This window comes from Hyalella azteca, unplaced genomic scaffold (assembly GCF_000764305.2).
Source record: "Hyalella azteca isolate HAZT.00-mixed unplaced genomic scaffold, Hazt_2.0.2 contig8930, whole genome shotgun sequence".
NCBI lineage: Eukaryota > Metazoa > Arthropoda > Malacostraca > Amphipoda > Hyalellidae > Hyalella > Hyalella azteca.
This window is the reverse complement of record NW_025939013.1, coordinates 7,198-26,241: the sequence shown is the minus strand read 5'-3', so window position 1 is coordinate 26,241 and position 19,044 is coordinate 7,198. Positions and strand designations below refer to the sequence as shown.

At 38.9% G+C, this 19,044-nt stretch overlaps 1 protein-coding gene across 1 annotated transcript; it reads right to left on the bottom strand.

Moving 5' to 3' along the window:
- Positions 1–3,914: 3,914 nt before the first annotated feature.
- On the bottom strand, positions 3,915–18,759 carry LOC108672058 (tetratricopeptide repeat protein 39C). The gene is made up of 13 exons (XM_047881835.1): positions 18,403–18,759; positions 17,993–18,181; positions 17,283–17,505; positions 16,227–16,881; positions 15,874–15,922; positions 15,521–15,612; positions 14,467–14,659; positions 12,295–12,493; positions 11,380–11,498; positions 6,921–7,029; positions 5,445–5,603; positions 4,720–4,841; positions 3,915–4,053 (listed from the first exon to the last, which is right to left on the bottom strand). The coding sequence occupies exons 1-13, from the start codon at positions 18,604–18,606 to the stop codon at positions 3,940–3,942; spliced, it is 2,427 nt and encodes an 808-aa protein (XP_047737791.1). The 5' UTR covers positions 18,607–18,759; the 3' UTR covers positions 3,915–3,939.
- Between the last annotated feature and the right edge of the window lie 285 nt (positions 18,760–19,044).

Genomic DNA, 19,044 nt, shown 5'->3' with positions numbered 1-19,044 from the left:
TTAGGTGTCGAGGATGGTTGACTGAGTGTCGAGGACGAGTGAACGGCATATCTTGTCAAATGAAGAGGTAGTTCATTCCACGTTAAAGGAAATATTCATGAGCTTTTGGACTCATTTGAACTGCGTTGCCGTATGGTCGAGTTAGAAAACCTACGTTCAAGTAGTTCATCGCTTGACTGTAGGCAATGAGACTGTACAGTGCACAGCGAGTGGCACCCAGGCACGCATGCTATTAAAATTAGTGGTAAACCGTTGGTAGTTGTAGGCCTTATCGAACGTTGATAGAGGGTAGCTGGAACTTCATAGTCAAAATTATAAAAGTAAAATATATAGCAATTACCATCGCGTATTTTGCAGGCCATCTTTAATAAACCGACGATCCCAGCCTCCGTTCGATCCGTTCAGGTTCGATCCCAGCCTCCGGCGACAGTTCTGGTACAAATCGGCAAGGAAACTGGGCGGTTAAAACCATGGTTGAACTACATAAGGTTGACCCACGAGGATTTCCGACTTTCAGTTCAGCTTTCTTGTTACGTCACGTAGATCGAGAAACGTAAACAAACCCGTCATTCCCATGACGGATTGCTTGACTGGTTTTATCGCATTTCGGTGATGGATCAACCTTATACTGGTTGACCTTATACTGGTGATGGGTCAACCTTATACAATTCAACCATGGTTAAAACAGCAGTGAGTGGCACAGCAAAATTGGCGCAGGGAGTTGCATGTTTGAGACCCGCAACAAGCTGTAAAAATTCGGTCATGTCCATGATCAGCGAAGGTTAAATGGGCTAATCAACGTATCACCGCTATTTTAATGAGAAATTCCGTTCACTTCAATTTAAATTAATAGCAATAGACTGGATCATGGAATATATTCTTCAACAGTTAGGCGCCGGGGGTAAATGATGCAAGCAATTCAAATGAAGGATTATATTTTCATGCGATAATGTGCAGGAACAACAACGCTTATAACAAAGCAATAAGAACGTCTTTGTCCTAGTAGCGATACACTTCCTGCCCTCGCATGGGTCATCCTTACCCAGTTTAGCCCGATCAATGGGCGTATCAGTGCTACGTCCGCTATCTTCTCGTGTGTATGGGTACAAAAGTGTCACTATTTGGGCAATATGAGCCATATACAGGGTGAACCAGAATTAACTGACCCTTTTAATTTGTTAATAAATAAAAAACTTAGAACGTTATGAGGTTGAAACTTGTTTTATTTAAAAGAAGAACATTTTTATAGTAATATTGTATCCTAGTTAAAATATTGTATCCTATTACAATATTTTATAATTCTATTAGTTAAAATATTTATTATGTATTAATAATATGTATTAGTTAAAATATTGTATGTAATATTATATCCTACTTAGTTTTTGTATCCTAAAAACTAGGATACAATATTACCATAAAAATGTTCTTCTTTTAAATAAAACAAGTTTCAACTTCATAACGTTCTTAGTTTTTTATTTATTAACAAATTAAAAGGGTCAGTTAATTCTGGTTCACTCTGTATTTATGTGATTGTAGCTTGTAGGGGCGACGTGAAGACAACCAAGTGTAGCAGGAGCTCCATAGCAAGACAGCACAGAAGCAGAGAAGGCAGTCGTCGTGAGTCTATAACTATAGACTAACAAGTGAGAGAATTGTTATATAATAAACTAATATAGATTTGCAGAGAATTACCAATCCTCAGACAACGCAGTCGCCATTCGTATTGTACACAATAAATAATATTTAAATATTGATAATTTAATGCGTAAATTAAGTAACCTGTAACCCCTATATACTGTAAAGCAGTGATGTCCTTTGAGCTTAGCAAGCAGACTTGTGTTTAATTTCGTGGAATTGAATTTTCAATAAATGTGAAATTGATTCCATACCTGAGATGTTAAGTCACAAAAACCGAGTTTTCCAACGATGAGACACACGCAAAAACTAATAATGAGGAAACCGTACAGGTACTAAACAATAAGAAAAACAAGTTCCGCCTAATAAAGTATGCCAATAATCTGCTTGTTCATAAGAAGTCTCTGGCCTCGAGCGTACGAGACAGCACAACACTGCGGACGGACGATATAATTTGTTAATTAAAGAGTAAATGCGTACAGGTTAGAGGTGAGCATTTTGTGACATACTACCGCATACAAAGCACTTCGGCTTATATTATTTCTTAACAATAAATAACACTTGTAATGTCATCGCAAGGCCATGCGAAATTATTATGTTGAGGTCAGTGCAAATCTAGTTTAGCATTAAAGTAGTTAACAATAAATAACACCTGCAATGTCATCGCAAGGCTATGCGAATTTTTTATGTTGAGGGCATTGCAAATCTAGTCTAGCATTAAATATGAGCAAAAAGTTGAGTAAATAAACATGCATGAATTAGTTCGTGCTAATTATACTTTACGAGAGATCGAGAGAAACGCTGCGTTTTGATTATCTTGTGGAACTTTCAACATTCAAGTCAGACGTGATCCAAGTGCGCGTATACAAGCTCTTCATTGTAGTAGAACATGGTTGGAGTTAACATGATATTGACAAAAACATTATAGAACATAGCAATTATCATAGCCTGATATGAATAATAATATGATAAAGCATGATATTCATTATAACGATATATTAACTATGAATTAATTGAACAAGTTTACATTTCGCAGGAACTATTATTCCTGATAATAATTTTTACGTTCTGCTACGCATGATTTACTCTGGCTTTATACTCTTGGATAGAGACTGCCAAATGATCCTTAAATGAGTCAATAAGAGTTACTGATATATTGAGTTATTAACACGTTGACTACGATTGCTTCATCTTGTACTATTATTTCATTTTTTTGTACTTTTTTTAAAGCAGGGTTGCCAGACGGTCATTTTTTCCGGACAAATTCGTGATTTAGTTTTTCTCAATTGCCTTGGCCGGCTAAAATTTATGATAGGGGTACTTCCTAATTAAAATTTAAATACAAAAAAAAAAATAAATGGAATATTTATAGCGGAACCTACAAATAAACTAGTATACATTGGAATTATCGGCCTTTTTTGTTTTTTGATTTGGCCGATTTTAGGCAACCTGAATTATGTACCACTACCTCCTGGAGAAATACATTTCGTGGTACGCATATGTACCAATACGTAGTCAACGTGTTGATAAACAAAAAAATTTAGGTTTTTTTTTACAAAGATTCATAATACAATTTTGGGCATTCATCGATAGAATTAAGGCTTGAGATGGAAAGAAGAGGAGCCTTTAAAGTATTCTACATTTTAAATTATGAATATTTCACCACTCACTTCATCACTTCCTCTAATTTTGAAACTCGGAGATGACTTAATCGAAGATTTAAATTACGTGCTGTAGGATACTGAAGAATGGAACAGAAACATTACTCTTTCCATTCACAGGGGCGAGCTAAGTTAAGACAATACAGGATGCGGCCGAGGTAATTCCATGGAACTTGAGCTGCAATTCTGTTCTTTATTCTTTCAGACAAGACGTTGCACAAACCAAAACGAGGTGGGCTCTACAAATTTTAATTTCTCAATTCGAAGAGGAGTATTGCACCAGCCCACACCATGAGAAACGGGTGAGATTTTGTCCAAATAGCAAAGAACTCTTTGCGCTTTTGTGGGTCAGCCTGAGCCAGTTTAACCCGATAAAAAAAGCGTATCATTGAAAAGTACGCCTTCTGCTCATTTTTCATTCATTCATTCCACCAATTCATTTTTAGCGCATTTTCTCATTTATGAAAAAAATGCACTATTGTACTCGCCATATCCGTCTGTCTGTTCGTCCGTCCATCCGTTTGTCTGTCCGTCCGTGACTTCACGTTTTCGTCGACGAGAAAATGCGCTCTCTGTCACTCACTGCAGTGAGTACTGAGTCATATTTTTTCATTCATTCATTCATTCCACCAATTCATATTTCTTAATCCAATAATCGCAGAGCCTGATGAATCTTGACGGAGAGTCTGCTCTCGAAGTCGTAGCCGGAGTACTTATCACTGGCCGCCTGCAGCCACTGCTTGCTGTCCTCGCGTCTCTGCACACACAACACGTCATCAGGGCCCATACTTTAAAAAAAAGTTAAGAGATCGTAAGTTCATCAGCCAATCATTGACGGCCTTTCAAGCAAAATACACCAATCATAGACAAGAAAATAGAGCGTAAGTACTTACGTTAACTTAGTGAGTTTTGAAAGTATGGCCCCAGTAACGTCATGAACAACATATAATAGTTCAAGTTGACTGCACATAAACACAGGTAATTTATTAATTATTGTGGTGTGATAAAATTGATTTTTTCTAAAAATATCATCCAGAAAACGGCATAATAATAATAATCTTTTCATCAGAGACCACCTCGGGTTTTGAAAAGGACTATAAGTATTACTAAACCGCTAAAAATATAAAATTAAGACTAAAATTTAGAATGTAAAGTATCATTTTAATAAGAAACTTTAAATAGATGATCAGGTTACAAAACACGATCTTAATGTATTGAGTTGCTGGGGCACTTAACGCCAAGAAATTTGACATTAAGAACTTGTAATGTCTCAGAATTCCACTCTTTCCATGAAACTGCCCAGTTTGAATCAAGGGTAAAATTTCTCACATCTAATAATAAGAGAATATGAATGTTTACGTCAGGATAGCGAGACAAGATGACGCCGATCTCATAAGAATAATCAAAGAATCTGAATGTTTACGTCAGGATATCGAGACAAGATGACGCCGATCTCATAAGAAGCGAACGCAGGGACGTTGCTTTCGTCCCACTCGCTCCTGAGGTCGGCTTCTGTAAGGGCGCTGTCCTGTCCTCCGCCCTCACCTGGCAACAAATAACACAATGTGAATAATATCAATGCATAAATATTATAAATTTTGCATTAATAACAAACTTTTACATAGAATCATTGTTTTTCTAGAGTTTTTTATTTCACTGCAGAAATATTATACAAATTTCATTAATAACGAACGTATACAAAGTTATTGTTTTTCTAGAGTTTTTGATTTCACTGCATGAATATTATACAAATTTCATTAATAACGAACGTTTACAAAGTTATTGTTTTTCTAGAGTTTTTGATTTCACTGCATGAATATTATACAAATTTCATTAATGACGAACGTATACCAAGAGTCATTGTTTTTCTAGAGTTTTTGATTTAGCTGCATGAATATTATACAAATTTTATTAATAACGAACGTTTACAAAGAATTATTGTTTTTGTGGAGTTTTTGAAACGGAAGTTTAAGTTTTTTGTGGAGTTTTGAATACGGAAATAATAGAATAGAAAATTATAAAAATTTATCTGTATTTATTTTATAATTTTAATTATCAACTTTTAGTTGCTAGATTGTTTTTATATCGCGTATTATAGCAATTTTATTATTAGAGTATTTTGAATAAATCCAAATATAAAGAATGTACGTGAGGCGACATGAGCAGGCTTCAAAGTAGACCAAATAGTGACGGTCTCCTGCAAGAGGAGAACGGCCTGCTCAGGCTGGTCTAGGTGATCCAAGCAGACCCCAGCCAGCAGCTTGGCCAGGGCAGCAAGGTCTGGCGGCAGCCGCATGGTCTCACAGTCTGTGTAACAGGCAAAGTTCACTGAAATATAACCATGCTAATATTAAGCAGTTACAATACATATAGGTATATAATTAGCCCAATAAAGATGCTAATATTAAGCAGTTACAATACATATAGGTACATAATTAGCCCAATAACGATGCTAATGTTAAGCGCAGTTACAATAGATATACATAATTAGAACATTACTGTACTTAGAAAGATGCCCTTGCATTTCGAGTTTAGCGAGCGCTATTGCATTATTTGGAAATGATTAGAAATCGACAAGTTACTCCTCTCAATAAAAAGAAAAAATTCTCATTTCCTTTCAAGCCAATTAATTTATTGACATATAAAAGGCCAGTAATGTATACACCAGCTAGCACTGAATGTTTCGTTGAGCATAGTTGGTTCTGGGCTACAATTTCGCAACGATAAACGAGTCTGGCTGACGATGAATAGTAACCTGGCTTGTAATAGTAACCTGGCGAGTACCTGGCTTGTCCAGGGTGTTGTGTAATGCACTATAATGGTTCTGGCGGGTCAGCGAGCCAGTGATGGTCGTAGAACTACCAGTGGTACCCAGTGCCCGGAAAAACTGACCTACCACCCCCCTCCCTAGTCGCTACTGCCGAAATGGCCAATTACAACAACACAACAACATGAATAGTAATACAATGTCGTGCATATTTATTCTTCTCAGAGCTGCGACGGTGGTGTGCGTCAGGGTAAGCTTGAGGCAAAATTGGTTTTGCAGTAAATAAAATAAATCATGTATTTGTTGTAAGAACCTAATTGTGTACGCGCAGGAGCACGCGAGTATTTTCTTATAAGCGCAAGATGCCAGGGTTCCATTCTCATATCCGACACAGCGAGTAAATAAGACAAAATCTCTTTGATTTTCTATAGTCTAAAAGCACTACCTAATATTTTAACTCATTTTTTTTGCAAGGATAAATCACAATAAAGGCTGAATTATAAATATTGTGAAGACTGTTTAAACGTTTTCTTTTCATGGGGCATTCTTGCGACAATGGACGACAGATCGTCTTCAAATGATTGCATATAGTATAGTATCTTCGGCATTAAGTAAATAGGCCTGGATAGGCCTATTTACTCCTCCCGGCCCGGCCTCCTTGCCGATTCTGACCAGAAACTGGCGCACAGAGCTGGGATCGAACCCGCACCTCTCTGCGCCAATCTTGGTACTCTGAACTGTAACCACTGGGCCACCTTGCCCTATGGATGCCATATACAACAATGGATGGCCGCATTTGAAGATCAATTAAAGAAGAGCTCGTTATTGAGCTTAAAGAAATAACAAAGCTGGGGCACCATCATGTAGACGCTGGAGACGCTCGAGGGAGCAGCTGCTGAAGACGTTCCAGAGGTAGAGGAGCTCGTAGCAGCGCAGACGGCACACGGCCGGCTGTAGGGCGCTCCGCTGCACACACAAATAACAACATAGAAGCCAGGCCTATACTTTCAAAAAGAGTTAAGAGATCGTAAGTTCATCAGCCAATCATTGATGGCCTTTCGAGCAAAATCCACCAATCATAGACAAGAGAATAGAGCGTAAGTACTTACGTTCACTTAGCGAGTTTTGAAAGTATGGCACCAGGGGCCGGATTATCAAAACTTCGTAACTTTTTGTACTCACGACAAAAAAGTTCTGTGGTACGTAAATACACCCTAATTTTCTGCATTATCAAAACTTTCGTACGCAAGTCTTAGCTAAAAGCCTAAATTTTTTTCCCGCGCAAATGTTTTTATAATACCACCGCTAGTATTACGTTGTCATAGCAACGCCACTCGTAAGTCGATTTTGCGTACTTACGAAGTTTTGATAATACGGCCCCTGGGCCTATACTTTCAAAAAAAGTTAAGAAATCGTAAGTTCATCCGCCAATCATTGACGGCCTTTCGAGCAAAATTCACCAATCATAGACAAGAAAATAGAGCGTAAGTACTTACGTTCACTTAGCGTGTTTTGAAAGTATGGCCCCAGCTCGCTTCAAGTCATGACAGGCATATTCTTCAATGCCGAAGACACTATACTTATATATATAAATATATTAAGTCATATCAATATAATAAAGCTTATATGACGGGGTGTCAGCTTCCCTGGACGTTTTCCTGCCTTTTTAGCGCATTTTCTCGTTTATGGAAAAAATGCACTCTAGCGCTCGCCATGTCCGTCTGTCTGTCCGTCCGTCCGTGACCTCAAGTTTTCGTCGACGAGAAAATGCGCTCTCTGTCACTCACTGCAGTGAGTACTGAGTTATATTTTTTATAATTATAAACATACAAATTCTTCTCTACAGACAAATTATTTTCTGTTATTTTCTGTCTAGCGACGCTGTCAGTCATTTTTTGTCAACCATTTGTAGGTTACTGATTTTTTTGTGGCACTGACCCTATAAACTTGTTCCAGAGAATCAACGATTTGCAGTTCTTCCACCAAAGCTTCATCATCAATTAGATGATTGACCTGGCCTCGATTTCGGCATCTGCGATGTTGCTTTAATAATTAATTGCTGCTTTTAAACCAGCGCCCATTGTTTGTAGCATCAACTTAAGGGTTCGTGTGAGAATAAACTTAGCAACGGAATTATTCGTATGGCTCATCTTTTCAATATATTCTTGAATAACTTGAAAATTAATGAAGATATGAGCCTAAGATTTGTGTGAACTAATCCCAGTGGACATTATTATCGGTGAAGTCATTCAAGAAGTGTCGGTTCCTGGCATTTGAAAGTAAACTTCAAGATGGGCAAGACGAAGAAGCTCAGTGTGGTCTCCCAGTAGTTCAACTCTTCCATCCCTCTGATCCTGGAAGTGAAGGTTCGCTGGACACCTTCCAGTTGCCGCACTGCGCAGGGTGTGCACGGGGTCCAGAACTGCTGCCAGCTCTGGACCCCGTTCACATTCGGCGCAGTGTGAATGGGGTGCCACTGCCACTTTCCGTGGCAAGTCCAAGGCTGTTCAACGCCCTACCAAGGGATCTAAGAGAGGGGGAGTTCACCCTGGAGACCTTCAAGAGACAGCTAGACGTGTTCCTGAGCACAATCCCAGATCGACCTCCCCTGCAACACTACCAGCGGCGAGAAGCAAGCAACAGCATCGTGCATCAGGTGGCCCAAATGGGACGCAGTATAGACCGCTACATAGCCGTTGCCCACAATTCAATATCTATTCCTTTCCGCTAGTAATCACGCTAGAGGGCATATTAGCCTGTGTGATTAAGTGCCTAAAGCCATAGGTGTCATTTCCTTTCCTGGATATGAATCAATCAGCCAACTGACATCAAGCCACCGAAGCAACAGTCGTGAGCAAATAGCCAAACTGTTGCGTGCTTGTATTAAACACAGCCTGGCGTATTCGCGGCTTTTGAAAATAAGCGCCCGACATAACAGCGCCTTTACGTCACAGCCACTGCTTCATGGCGCTCTACTCCACAGGCTAAAGCGCAAACCGCCGTCCCTATAACGCCATGCCCCGGCTCTCCCCCTTTCCAGCCAGCAGAAGGCTTTTCTCGTTGCCCGATCAGTAATGCGCCTGGCGCGATGGAAGGACCTAACCTAACCTAACCTGGCGCACAACTGATCAGCAATTGAAGAAAGCCTTATGGCTGCGAAGGGGGAGAGCCGGGGCATGGCGTTATAGGGACGGCGGTTTGCGCTTCTGCCCGTGGAGTGCGGCGGTATTTCGCCAGTCCTGCAAATAGCAGAGCAGGTTTTCGGTGATCCGGCGTGGTCTGCGGCCAGTAAGGCTTACGGCGTTAGTAAGAAGTGATAGTATGGGGTAAAATTCTGTGGAGTAGGACCTGTTGACAATTGACTATTTTATTCAACAGGCTGTGGAGTGAGGTAGGTGTTGCTTAAATTTGGTGTGGGGAGATGACCCAGTTACCTACAGCTTCTTGGGTGTGAGCTGAGTTTAGTTATTGCATTATAGTGTAGACGTTGGCGCCAGGGCTTGTTTACGAGCTAAATTTGTGGTGTAGGGCTGCGCTCCCGCCCAAATGAGGGCGGATGAACGATAATCATAGGCGGCGATCCATCGTAGCCTGAGGCTGCTATGTCCCAAACAAGTACCTACCAAAATTACCAAGTGTGCATTTGAGAAGCAAATTATTGGCCTACACAAATCTAGCAATGGATATGGGTGCATCTCGGGTGCATTATCGAAACGCATGATTATTCTAAGATCAACAGTACAGTCGGTGATAAAGAAGTTTATAGAATTTAGTAGGTACTGCACACACGTTGCTTGGATGAGGACGGAAGCCAAACCGGCGGAACGAAAACTGTGACTTGAGGTAATTATGAATAAAAACGGTGTTGAAGGACTTTGCCAACACAATAGCTAGTGAGGGAACAAGCGTGATTCAGCGTACTAAAGAATGGCCCGCATGGACGCATACCTCGATTTGGATTTGCGACGACGATGGACCTTTCAACAAGATAATGATTCGAAGCCTACGTCGAAAGACATACGACAATTTGGCTTAATAAAACAAAGATGACTGTTCTTGAATGACCAGCAAATAACCGCGACTTGAAGCTGAATGAGAATTTGTGACAAGACTTAAAAGTTAGAATCAATAATCGGCCTCCCAAGAATCGCCAGGAATTGAAACGAAGAATGAGAATTGAAGAATTGAAACGAAGAATGAGATGATATCAAACCGGATACCACTGCGAATTTCATCAGAAACTAAAGAGACTGCTGGAGATTATCAAAATGGAAGGACATGCCATTGATTAATATTAATGCAACTATGTTAGTATTTTCCAACCATAGGAATAATTGTGGCTGAAGGTGTTGGGATATTTTTCCATATTGAAACGTTTTGAAATTACATTTTGTTTTAAAACGTAGCATTATTTTCCCTAAAACAAACGCTTAGTTCAATCAAAACTTAGGCTCATACATTCATGCATTTTCGAGTTATTTAAGAAAACACGGAAAATAAATGGGTGTACGAATGATTTCGTATCTTAACTGTAAGTTATAAAAAATTGGTACAGGATCACTCTGAGGCGTTGACATTATATTATTTCATAAAATTTTCAGTTATGTCAATTCTCAACGAAGTTTTCGAAACCCCCTCGTACACTCACTAGTGTTAAGTGATATCAATAGAACACACCTTTAAAATTAATGTGAATGGACATAACTGTAGCATATCAAAACAAGCATGTTCCAAAAATACTAAAGAACTGGCTCAAATTTAAATAAATTTCTGAAATAAGTGAAAGATAATTAGACAAGGTACCGGTAGGCTAACCAAGGTAGGTATCTAAAATATCTACCTACTAAGCCTATAATTTTACTAGATATTGCAAGTTAAAATAAAGCATTGAATACCGTGACAATAAATTTTTTCATTTGAAGTTTCAAGCCCTAAAAACAAAACACTCCTCTGATACAACACATTCACTGGAACGAATAATAGTAAGTAAAATTACGATTCACATCTGATGCATTTATTTAAGTTTGTATTAGGAATAATTAGAGCACCAGGTACCTATACCAGGTATTAGTAGAGCACCAGGTATCAGTAGAGCACCAGGCACCAGTATAGCACCAGGCACCAGTATAGCACCAGTATAGCACCAGTATAGCACCAGTATAGCACCAGTATAGCACCAGTATAGCACCAGTACAGCACCAGTATAGCACCAGTACAGCACCAGTATAGCACCAGTATAGCACCAGTACAGCACCAGTATAGCACCAGTATAGCACCAGGCACCAGTATAGCACCAGTATAGCACTAGTATAGCACCTTGGCAGCACGGCGCAGCAGGAAGGTCTCCAGGACGGCGTTGGTGTTACGGGCGAGCTGAGGGACGGCCTGCAGCAGGGCGACGCTCTCCTCCCTCCTGCCGCACGCGCCGTAACAAACTGTAGGGACAGACATCCCTGTCAGTGACAGACATACACGTCAGTGACAGACGCCCCTGTCAGTGAGACATAAAGTGTACGAGACAGACATCCCTGTCAGTGAGACATAAAGTGTAGAGACAGACATCCCTGTCAGTGAGACATAAAGTGTACGAGACAGACATCCCNATAAACTGTAGAGACAGACATCCCTGTCAGTGAGACATAAAGTGTAGAGACAGACATCCCTGTCAGTGAGACATAAAGTGTAGAGACAGACATCTCTGTCAGTGACAGACATCCCTGTCAGTGACAGACATCCCTGTCAGTGACAGACATCCCTGTCAGTGACAGACATCCCTGTCAGTGACAGACATCCCTGTCAGTGACAGACATCTCTGTCAGTGACAGACATCTCTGTCAGTGAGATTTAATATAAAACTTCACGGTCACGAAACAGAATCGCAGTCAGTAGGTCAGAAAATACCTAGCTACTTCATAATATTACTATGAAGATAAGCACATAATCAACATATAAAACCGTACGAGACAGCCATCGCTCCCAGTAGGCTATAATGACTTAGATATTGTCCTACATATAGGCTATATAGTAGATATAGTAGGCTATAATAAATATATAGTAGATATAGTAGGCTTAAAGACTTACTAGGCTATATAGTAGATATAGTAGGCTATAAAGACTTATATTGTCCTTTTATTGTCATAATATTATGATAAAGAGATAATGAACCTACCAGCAGCAACATAAGCGTATTAACTACTTCATAATACCATCATAAAGACATAATGAACCTACCAGCAGCAACATAAGCATAGAAGGTCTTGCACCAGCGTGAGTGTCGGCGCAGGCCATCAAAGGCAGCAGCGGCCTGCAGGAAGTCGAGGCAGGCTAGGCGGCACCAGCCTACCTCGTGCAGGCTCAGCAGCCGCAGCTCCCGGTGACTGGCTAGCCTCATGGCGACGCTGTACTGTTCTATGGCAGTCTCCAGCTCGCCCTTAACGTGATAAAGTAGAGAAAAAGCATTTTAAATGAGGAAAAATACTATTTTAAATAAGGAAAACTTAGTAGTTTTTATTTGAAAAATAAGAGTACGAAGAGTGTCATGGCAATGATGTACTACTCCTCTATGGCAGTCTCTAGCTTGCCCTGAATATATTAAAGTGGAGAAGAAACTATTTTAAAGGAGAAAATAAGTATATTTTATTTGAAAGATGAGAGTACAAAGAGCGTTATTGCAATGATGTAGTGCTCAATGGCAGACTCCAGCTCGCCCTGAAGGTAATAAAGTAGAAAAAAAACTATTTTAAATAAGGAGAAAATTAATATATTTCATTTCAGAAGTAAGAGTACGAAGAGCGTTATTTCGACGCTGTAGGTACTCAATGGCAGACTACAGCTTGCCCTGATGGAGTTATTCGAATAAACTAGTATGGAGAGTGTAATTGCTGCCCTAAGTTCAGACACATATATTTTGACGAGAAAATGCAGAATATTTAGAAATGACAGAATTACACTCTGGTCTTCAGTAAAACCCGCATCAAATAACTAGTTCTGCGTAACTACACCAATAATACTATAAATCTAAACCAGTCGTTCCCAAAGTGGGCGATATCGCCCACTTTGGGCGGTGGAAAGATCTGGGGCAGTAGGGGGGCGGCAGTCCGCGAAGTCGAAGTCAGAAGTTCGTACGTTTGTTTGACGATTTTCACACAACACATGCAGAACATGACTCCGAATCCAATAAATTTTCACGAGCTAAAAATCACCGTTTGGTAGTTAGGAATTTATATTCGGAATTTCGTTAGAATCTGTTCATTAGTTTGGAAGAAATTCTTCGATCACTGTGAATTTCGGCCCATGTCGTCATATAACTCTCGAATGAAGGTGAAATTTAAACTTTTTTTTCACGGGCTAAACATCACTGTTAGGTCCTAATGAATACGTGTTCCAAGTTTTATCGAGATGCGTTCATTACTTTGGGAGATATTCCTTGGTCACTGAATTTGGAGATTGGCCATGAGACCGGCTGCGAGACCGGCCGTAAATTTATCCCAGCCGTCTAGAATTTCTAGTGCTGGAACAATTAAACTGTAAAATATATACCGTTATTGCTTTACTAAATGGGGTTCTACTTGAGAAATACACATTTGTGTTTAACCTTTCTCTTTTAAAATTGCAGCGTACTAAATATCAAGAAAGATGGGTATGTTTTTATATATGTCTGTCGGAGGGGAAGGGGCGCTAGAGATTCACTGGGGAGCCAAAGGGGGCGCCAGCCTGAAAAAGTTTGGTAACCACTGATCTAAACAAATATGAACTTTGAGATGTGCCTGTGCATTGTTTGAGCAATGACGAACTGCCGAGAATTGTACTATACACTGTAATTTCAGCGTGACTTTCAAACAAAACTTTACTATTATAAGGAGCGTCTGCGTCCAATTAAAAGAAATGAAATGCTATCTTTGGAGGAATCCAACAGCAAAAAGTCACTATTCCTGGCACAACCCAATACCATTTGTTTTGAAAATTCCATCGTTCTGTGACCGCCTGTTTGTAAGAATTAGACACAAGAAAAATGAAGTTAGGGAACATAATACAATAGACAGTTACACGGTATTTCATTAATTTCAAGGCAACGTTATTTCGGTGATTAACGCACATTCTTGCATAAATTTTTCGAAAAAATCGTTGAAATATATCTATCAATTCATTCGACATCAAATAGGTAATAAACATAGAGTGTGAATACCATACCTTGAGTTGGTATATACCCTGGAGTTGCAAGAAGAGGAAGGGGGCATATCGAATTTAAAAGAAATGAGATCTATTGGGTAGCACGGTCGTTTGTAAGTATTCCAAATAACTACGTAGGTATAAATATAAATTGAACATACTACATCTCGTATAATTATAAAGGCATAGTTATAAATACTCTAGGTTTATATACATAAAATGTACAAACAATACCTTGAGTCTATGGACCCTGGCGCTGAAGAAGAGGAAGAGCGCAGAGCGCGGGTACAGCGGCCGCACCTCCTGCAGCAGCAGCCGTGCCGCCTCTACGGCAGCGCCACCGCCGGCAACACGCCGCTGCCGGCCGTCCAGGCCGTCCAGGCCGAGGTAGGGGCGTACGATTGTGTGGTACCACAGCAGGCTCAGTCTGATGGTACCACAGCAATGATACTAACATCGGTACCACAGCAGTAATCATATAAACTTTCTTGTCAAATAATAATATCTTTCAATTCAGCATTCCAATATTTTTTTCCTTGAATATATTTGCGAAAAATCATATAAACTTTCTTGTCAAATAATAATATCTTTAAATTCAGCATTCTACTATTTTATTTCCTCGCATATATTTGCAAACAATCATATAAACTTTCTTGTCTAATAATAATATCTTTAAATTCAGCACTCTAATAGTTTATTTCCTTAAATATATTTGCGAACAATCTTATAAACTTTCTTTTCAAATAATACTTTAAATTCAGCATTCCAATATTTTATTTCCCTGCATATATTTGCGAACAATCTTATAAACTTTCTTGTCAAATAATAATATCTTTAAATTCAGCATTCCAATATTTTATTTCCTTGAATATATTCGCGAACAATCTTATAAACTTTCTTGTCAAATAATAATATCTTTCAATTCAGCATTCTACTATTTTATTACCTTGCATATTTTTGCGAACAATCATATAAACTTTCTTGTCAAATAATAATATCTTTAAATTCAGCATTCTAACATTTTATTTCCTTGCGTGGTACCACAGCAGGCTCATTCTGATGGTACCACAGCAATGATACTAACTCAGAGCGCGTTGTGGCTCTGATGCACCAGTATAGCACCAGGCACCAGTATAGCACCAGTATAGCACCAGTATAGTATAATGCTTATGTCTTATACATACCAGCATCATAGGTACGCAACACCATATTCACGTACAATCTTATAAACTTTTTTGTCATATTAACAACATGTATTTGTAAATAATGTAAAATATTAGGTACTGACGAGGCGAGGGGCGCGCGCATGTCGCGGGAGGCGCGCGTGCGCATGAGCGCCTGCAGGGCGGTGGTCCGGTCTCCGGGCAGCCCTCCCAGCACCTGCACAGCGAGGGGTAATTACAGACATCGTCTTTGTATTGGATTATACAATAGCTATATCATATGTACAGTTATACAATAGCTATATCATAGGTACACTTATACAATAGCTATATCATAGGTACACTTGTACAATAGCTATATCATAGGTACACTTATACAATAGCTATAGGAGCTTCACCACCAGCTCTGTTTGGCAGTAGTATGGATATTAAATGTATATAATATTAAAATATATTGCTGCAGCAGCGGTGGTGACACGCTTAGTGGAGATGGTGGTGCAGGAGGAGGAAGAGCTTCACCACCAGCTCTGTTTGGCAGTAGTATGGATATTAGATATAATTTTGATAAGATATAAGATAATTATATAGATAATTAAGATAATAATAAGATATATAGATTAAATTAATAGTAAGATATAGAAATAATTTTGAAACAAGTTTGTCAATGATCACTCATTTACATAGTGGAATAATTGATGGAAGTTTTCTTTAAAGGCTTTGACTTACTTCCATTTCAGCAGGTAAACAATTAAGTTTTGCATCACAATAGGCAAATACAAATAGAGTAAGTAAAATATTTCTGAAACAGGAATGAAATAGTCTTACTCTTACCTGCAGGATGATGTGTTATTTAGGATATTCCTGGATTTTGTTAAGTTATTTGTGCAATTTTTGTTAGAAAAGAGAGTTCTAATGTTTGGGACAGACTTTGACACACTCATTTTATTGGACCACAACTTGGATCTCTCAGGTGCATCAGAGGGTTTCAGTGAAGAAACAGGAGAGGATGTAAAATCATATTTCCCATCAGGGGGGGAATGTGTGCAAGCCTCTGCAGAAGTGGGAGAAGTGGGAAACACATATGAGGAAGAGTTGTGGGGGACAGGCAACTTATTAGCAGAGTTGGGGGAGGTGAGCTGTCCATTAGAAGAGACAGTGGGGGAGGCAAGTGCCTTATTAAGAGAACACTTGAGGGATGATGGTAGAAGGGCTGAAGAGAAATAACTCAAAGTTGTGGGTCTAGCATATTTCTGGTTGTTTCCATTATCAATCTTTGACTCATTTTGATTACTTGATTGAGTATCACTGTGAACCTCAGATGAAGAAGTGTTAAATTTTAATTGTGCATTATTTTGGACAGGTGCTGCGGGGTCAGAGCAATCAGATTTCACTATTTGAAGAGCATCAGGGGAGAGAGAACAAGATATGTTGATGTCAGTGGGTAAAGGGCTAGCAGGAAGTGAGAAGGGGTCAGGCTTGGAGTCCGCTGCTTGGTCAGAACAAAGGTTGAGGCAAATATTAGAGCAAGAGTTGAGGCATGAGATGAATTTTAAGAAATCAAGATTGATGAAAGATTGGGATGAGAGTGAGAAAGTAGAAACTGCATTGTTGGTCATCATCAAAAATTATCTGCATAAAAAATCTTAGAAAGATAAGAATGAAGAAAATGAAAAGAGACTAAAATAATTAGAACAGCATTGGGCACTCATTAATTAACAGCATTAGGCACTCATAAACAAAAAACTATTTTAATTTAAAAATTTAATAGATACTTCCAAGCAGGGGATATTTCACAGCACTAAAAAAATACTGCAATAAATTAAAAAAAATACTAAGTTTCCAGAGAGATTTATTTAAAGGGAAACATATTAATTATTAATAACTTACAAGCACTGGCATGACCTGACATAGGAGCTGCTGACACGGCTGCATTGTACATGGAAACAAGACGGCTGTAGGTTGCATCATAAACTTTCCAGGCTCTACGCAAGACCCAGCCACCCTTCATCATTGAGCCGAGCTCTTGCTGCAGGAAGTTCAGCAAGGCTTGAAGCACCTGGCAGTCGGCCAAGACTACATGGTGTTCCAGCAACCAAACAGGATCTTCAGCCTGCAAAAAAAAAAGCTCCTTGAAGTAAACAAAGGGTCTTCCTACAAAAACTGTGGATATTCAGGCACACACTAGCTGCTGAAAAGAGTTTTGAACTTTTAAATGACCTTTTGTCATTTTTGAACTTATTTCTTTAATTTGAAATTTGGCACATAATTATATCCCACATGAATACAGGTGAAAACTCAAAAAGTGTACAAAAAATGGGCTTTCAAATGTTCTTTGTTGCATTACATAATAAGTAATAGGTAATTCCAAACTACAATTATCTTATCTATTAGGTTAATACTTGGATATTTAACTGTTACACAATTCATACATTATAAAATGTAAGACAAGCAGATAAATAATTGCAGTCAACTAATACAGTGACTAATAAGTCTAAATGTGTTATAATGCACAAAAGATGTCCACATTCATATCTGTGAATATAATGTGTCCCTCTGAAAGCAGATACCCGTAATTTGGTTTGTTAGAAGAGACTTACCTGCTTGGCATAAGCCCCTGCAAAAAGGTTCTTAACAGAGCTGTACCACGACACATCAGTATAGCCGGGGGATAGAGGAGAACAGGTAGTCGCAGAGTTTGAGTTCAAGTGACGGTATTTCTTCTCTGTTTCTCTAAGGCACTCTCGGCAGCGCTGTATTTGCTCCTCTTCAAATGACATTACAGCATTCTAAATATAAACAAATTGCAATTAGAAAAAGTTCTACATAGTTAGAAAAACTTTTCATGAACAAGAACAATAAATCAGGTTAGTAGCAAGGAATATGACCATAATTATTTTACAGTCCTAAAACCAAATTCACTATCATAGAGTTAAAGAAATTTTCTAAATGAACTTGAACAAAAACAAAAAAAAAAAACATAATTAAAATAAACCAAGTTTTTACTTACCATGAAAGTAAGGTAACAATAGCCCACAGCCATGTGGCAGCTATCATCCTTATGATGGCGAAACAGCTCCTCAGCGCCAGCAAAATCATTATTGAGCATAAGATCAATGCCATGGCAAGCAAGCTTGGCATAGTCATCAGATGATAAATCCTTCTGCTCACACATTCCCTCATCCTTGTGGAGCTCCTTCTCTACCGCTGCCATGATCTATGCTAGCTCTTTGGAACAAATCATTCATGCATATCCTTACAAATTTAGGTTCCCAAGTCAGTGTAGTAGAATCCAGAGCAAATTATTGCTGAGGGGAATGATGAGCAGCTTGGATGAGTGTGCCCAAGACATTAAGGGTTGGCATGAGGTGGTATGTTATTAATTGTATATATTTATAAACAATTATGTATATAATATATATACATAATTGCTTGGCTGGATCTACATATATGCTTGTTTAGATATGTATGCATGCTTGTATAGATATGTATATATGCTTGGCTGGATCTACAGAGAGCTGATATCAAAGTGAATGTTGTTAATAAGGTTGCTTCAGTCTACTATGAACCTGCAGCACAGTGAGCACATTCTCTTATTCCATATATTTTTCTGACTACTGGTATGTATGGATCATTTTGAAATATTCGACAG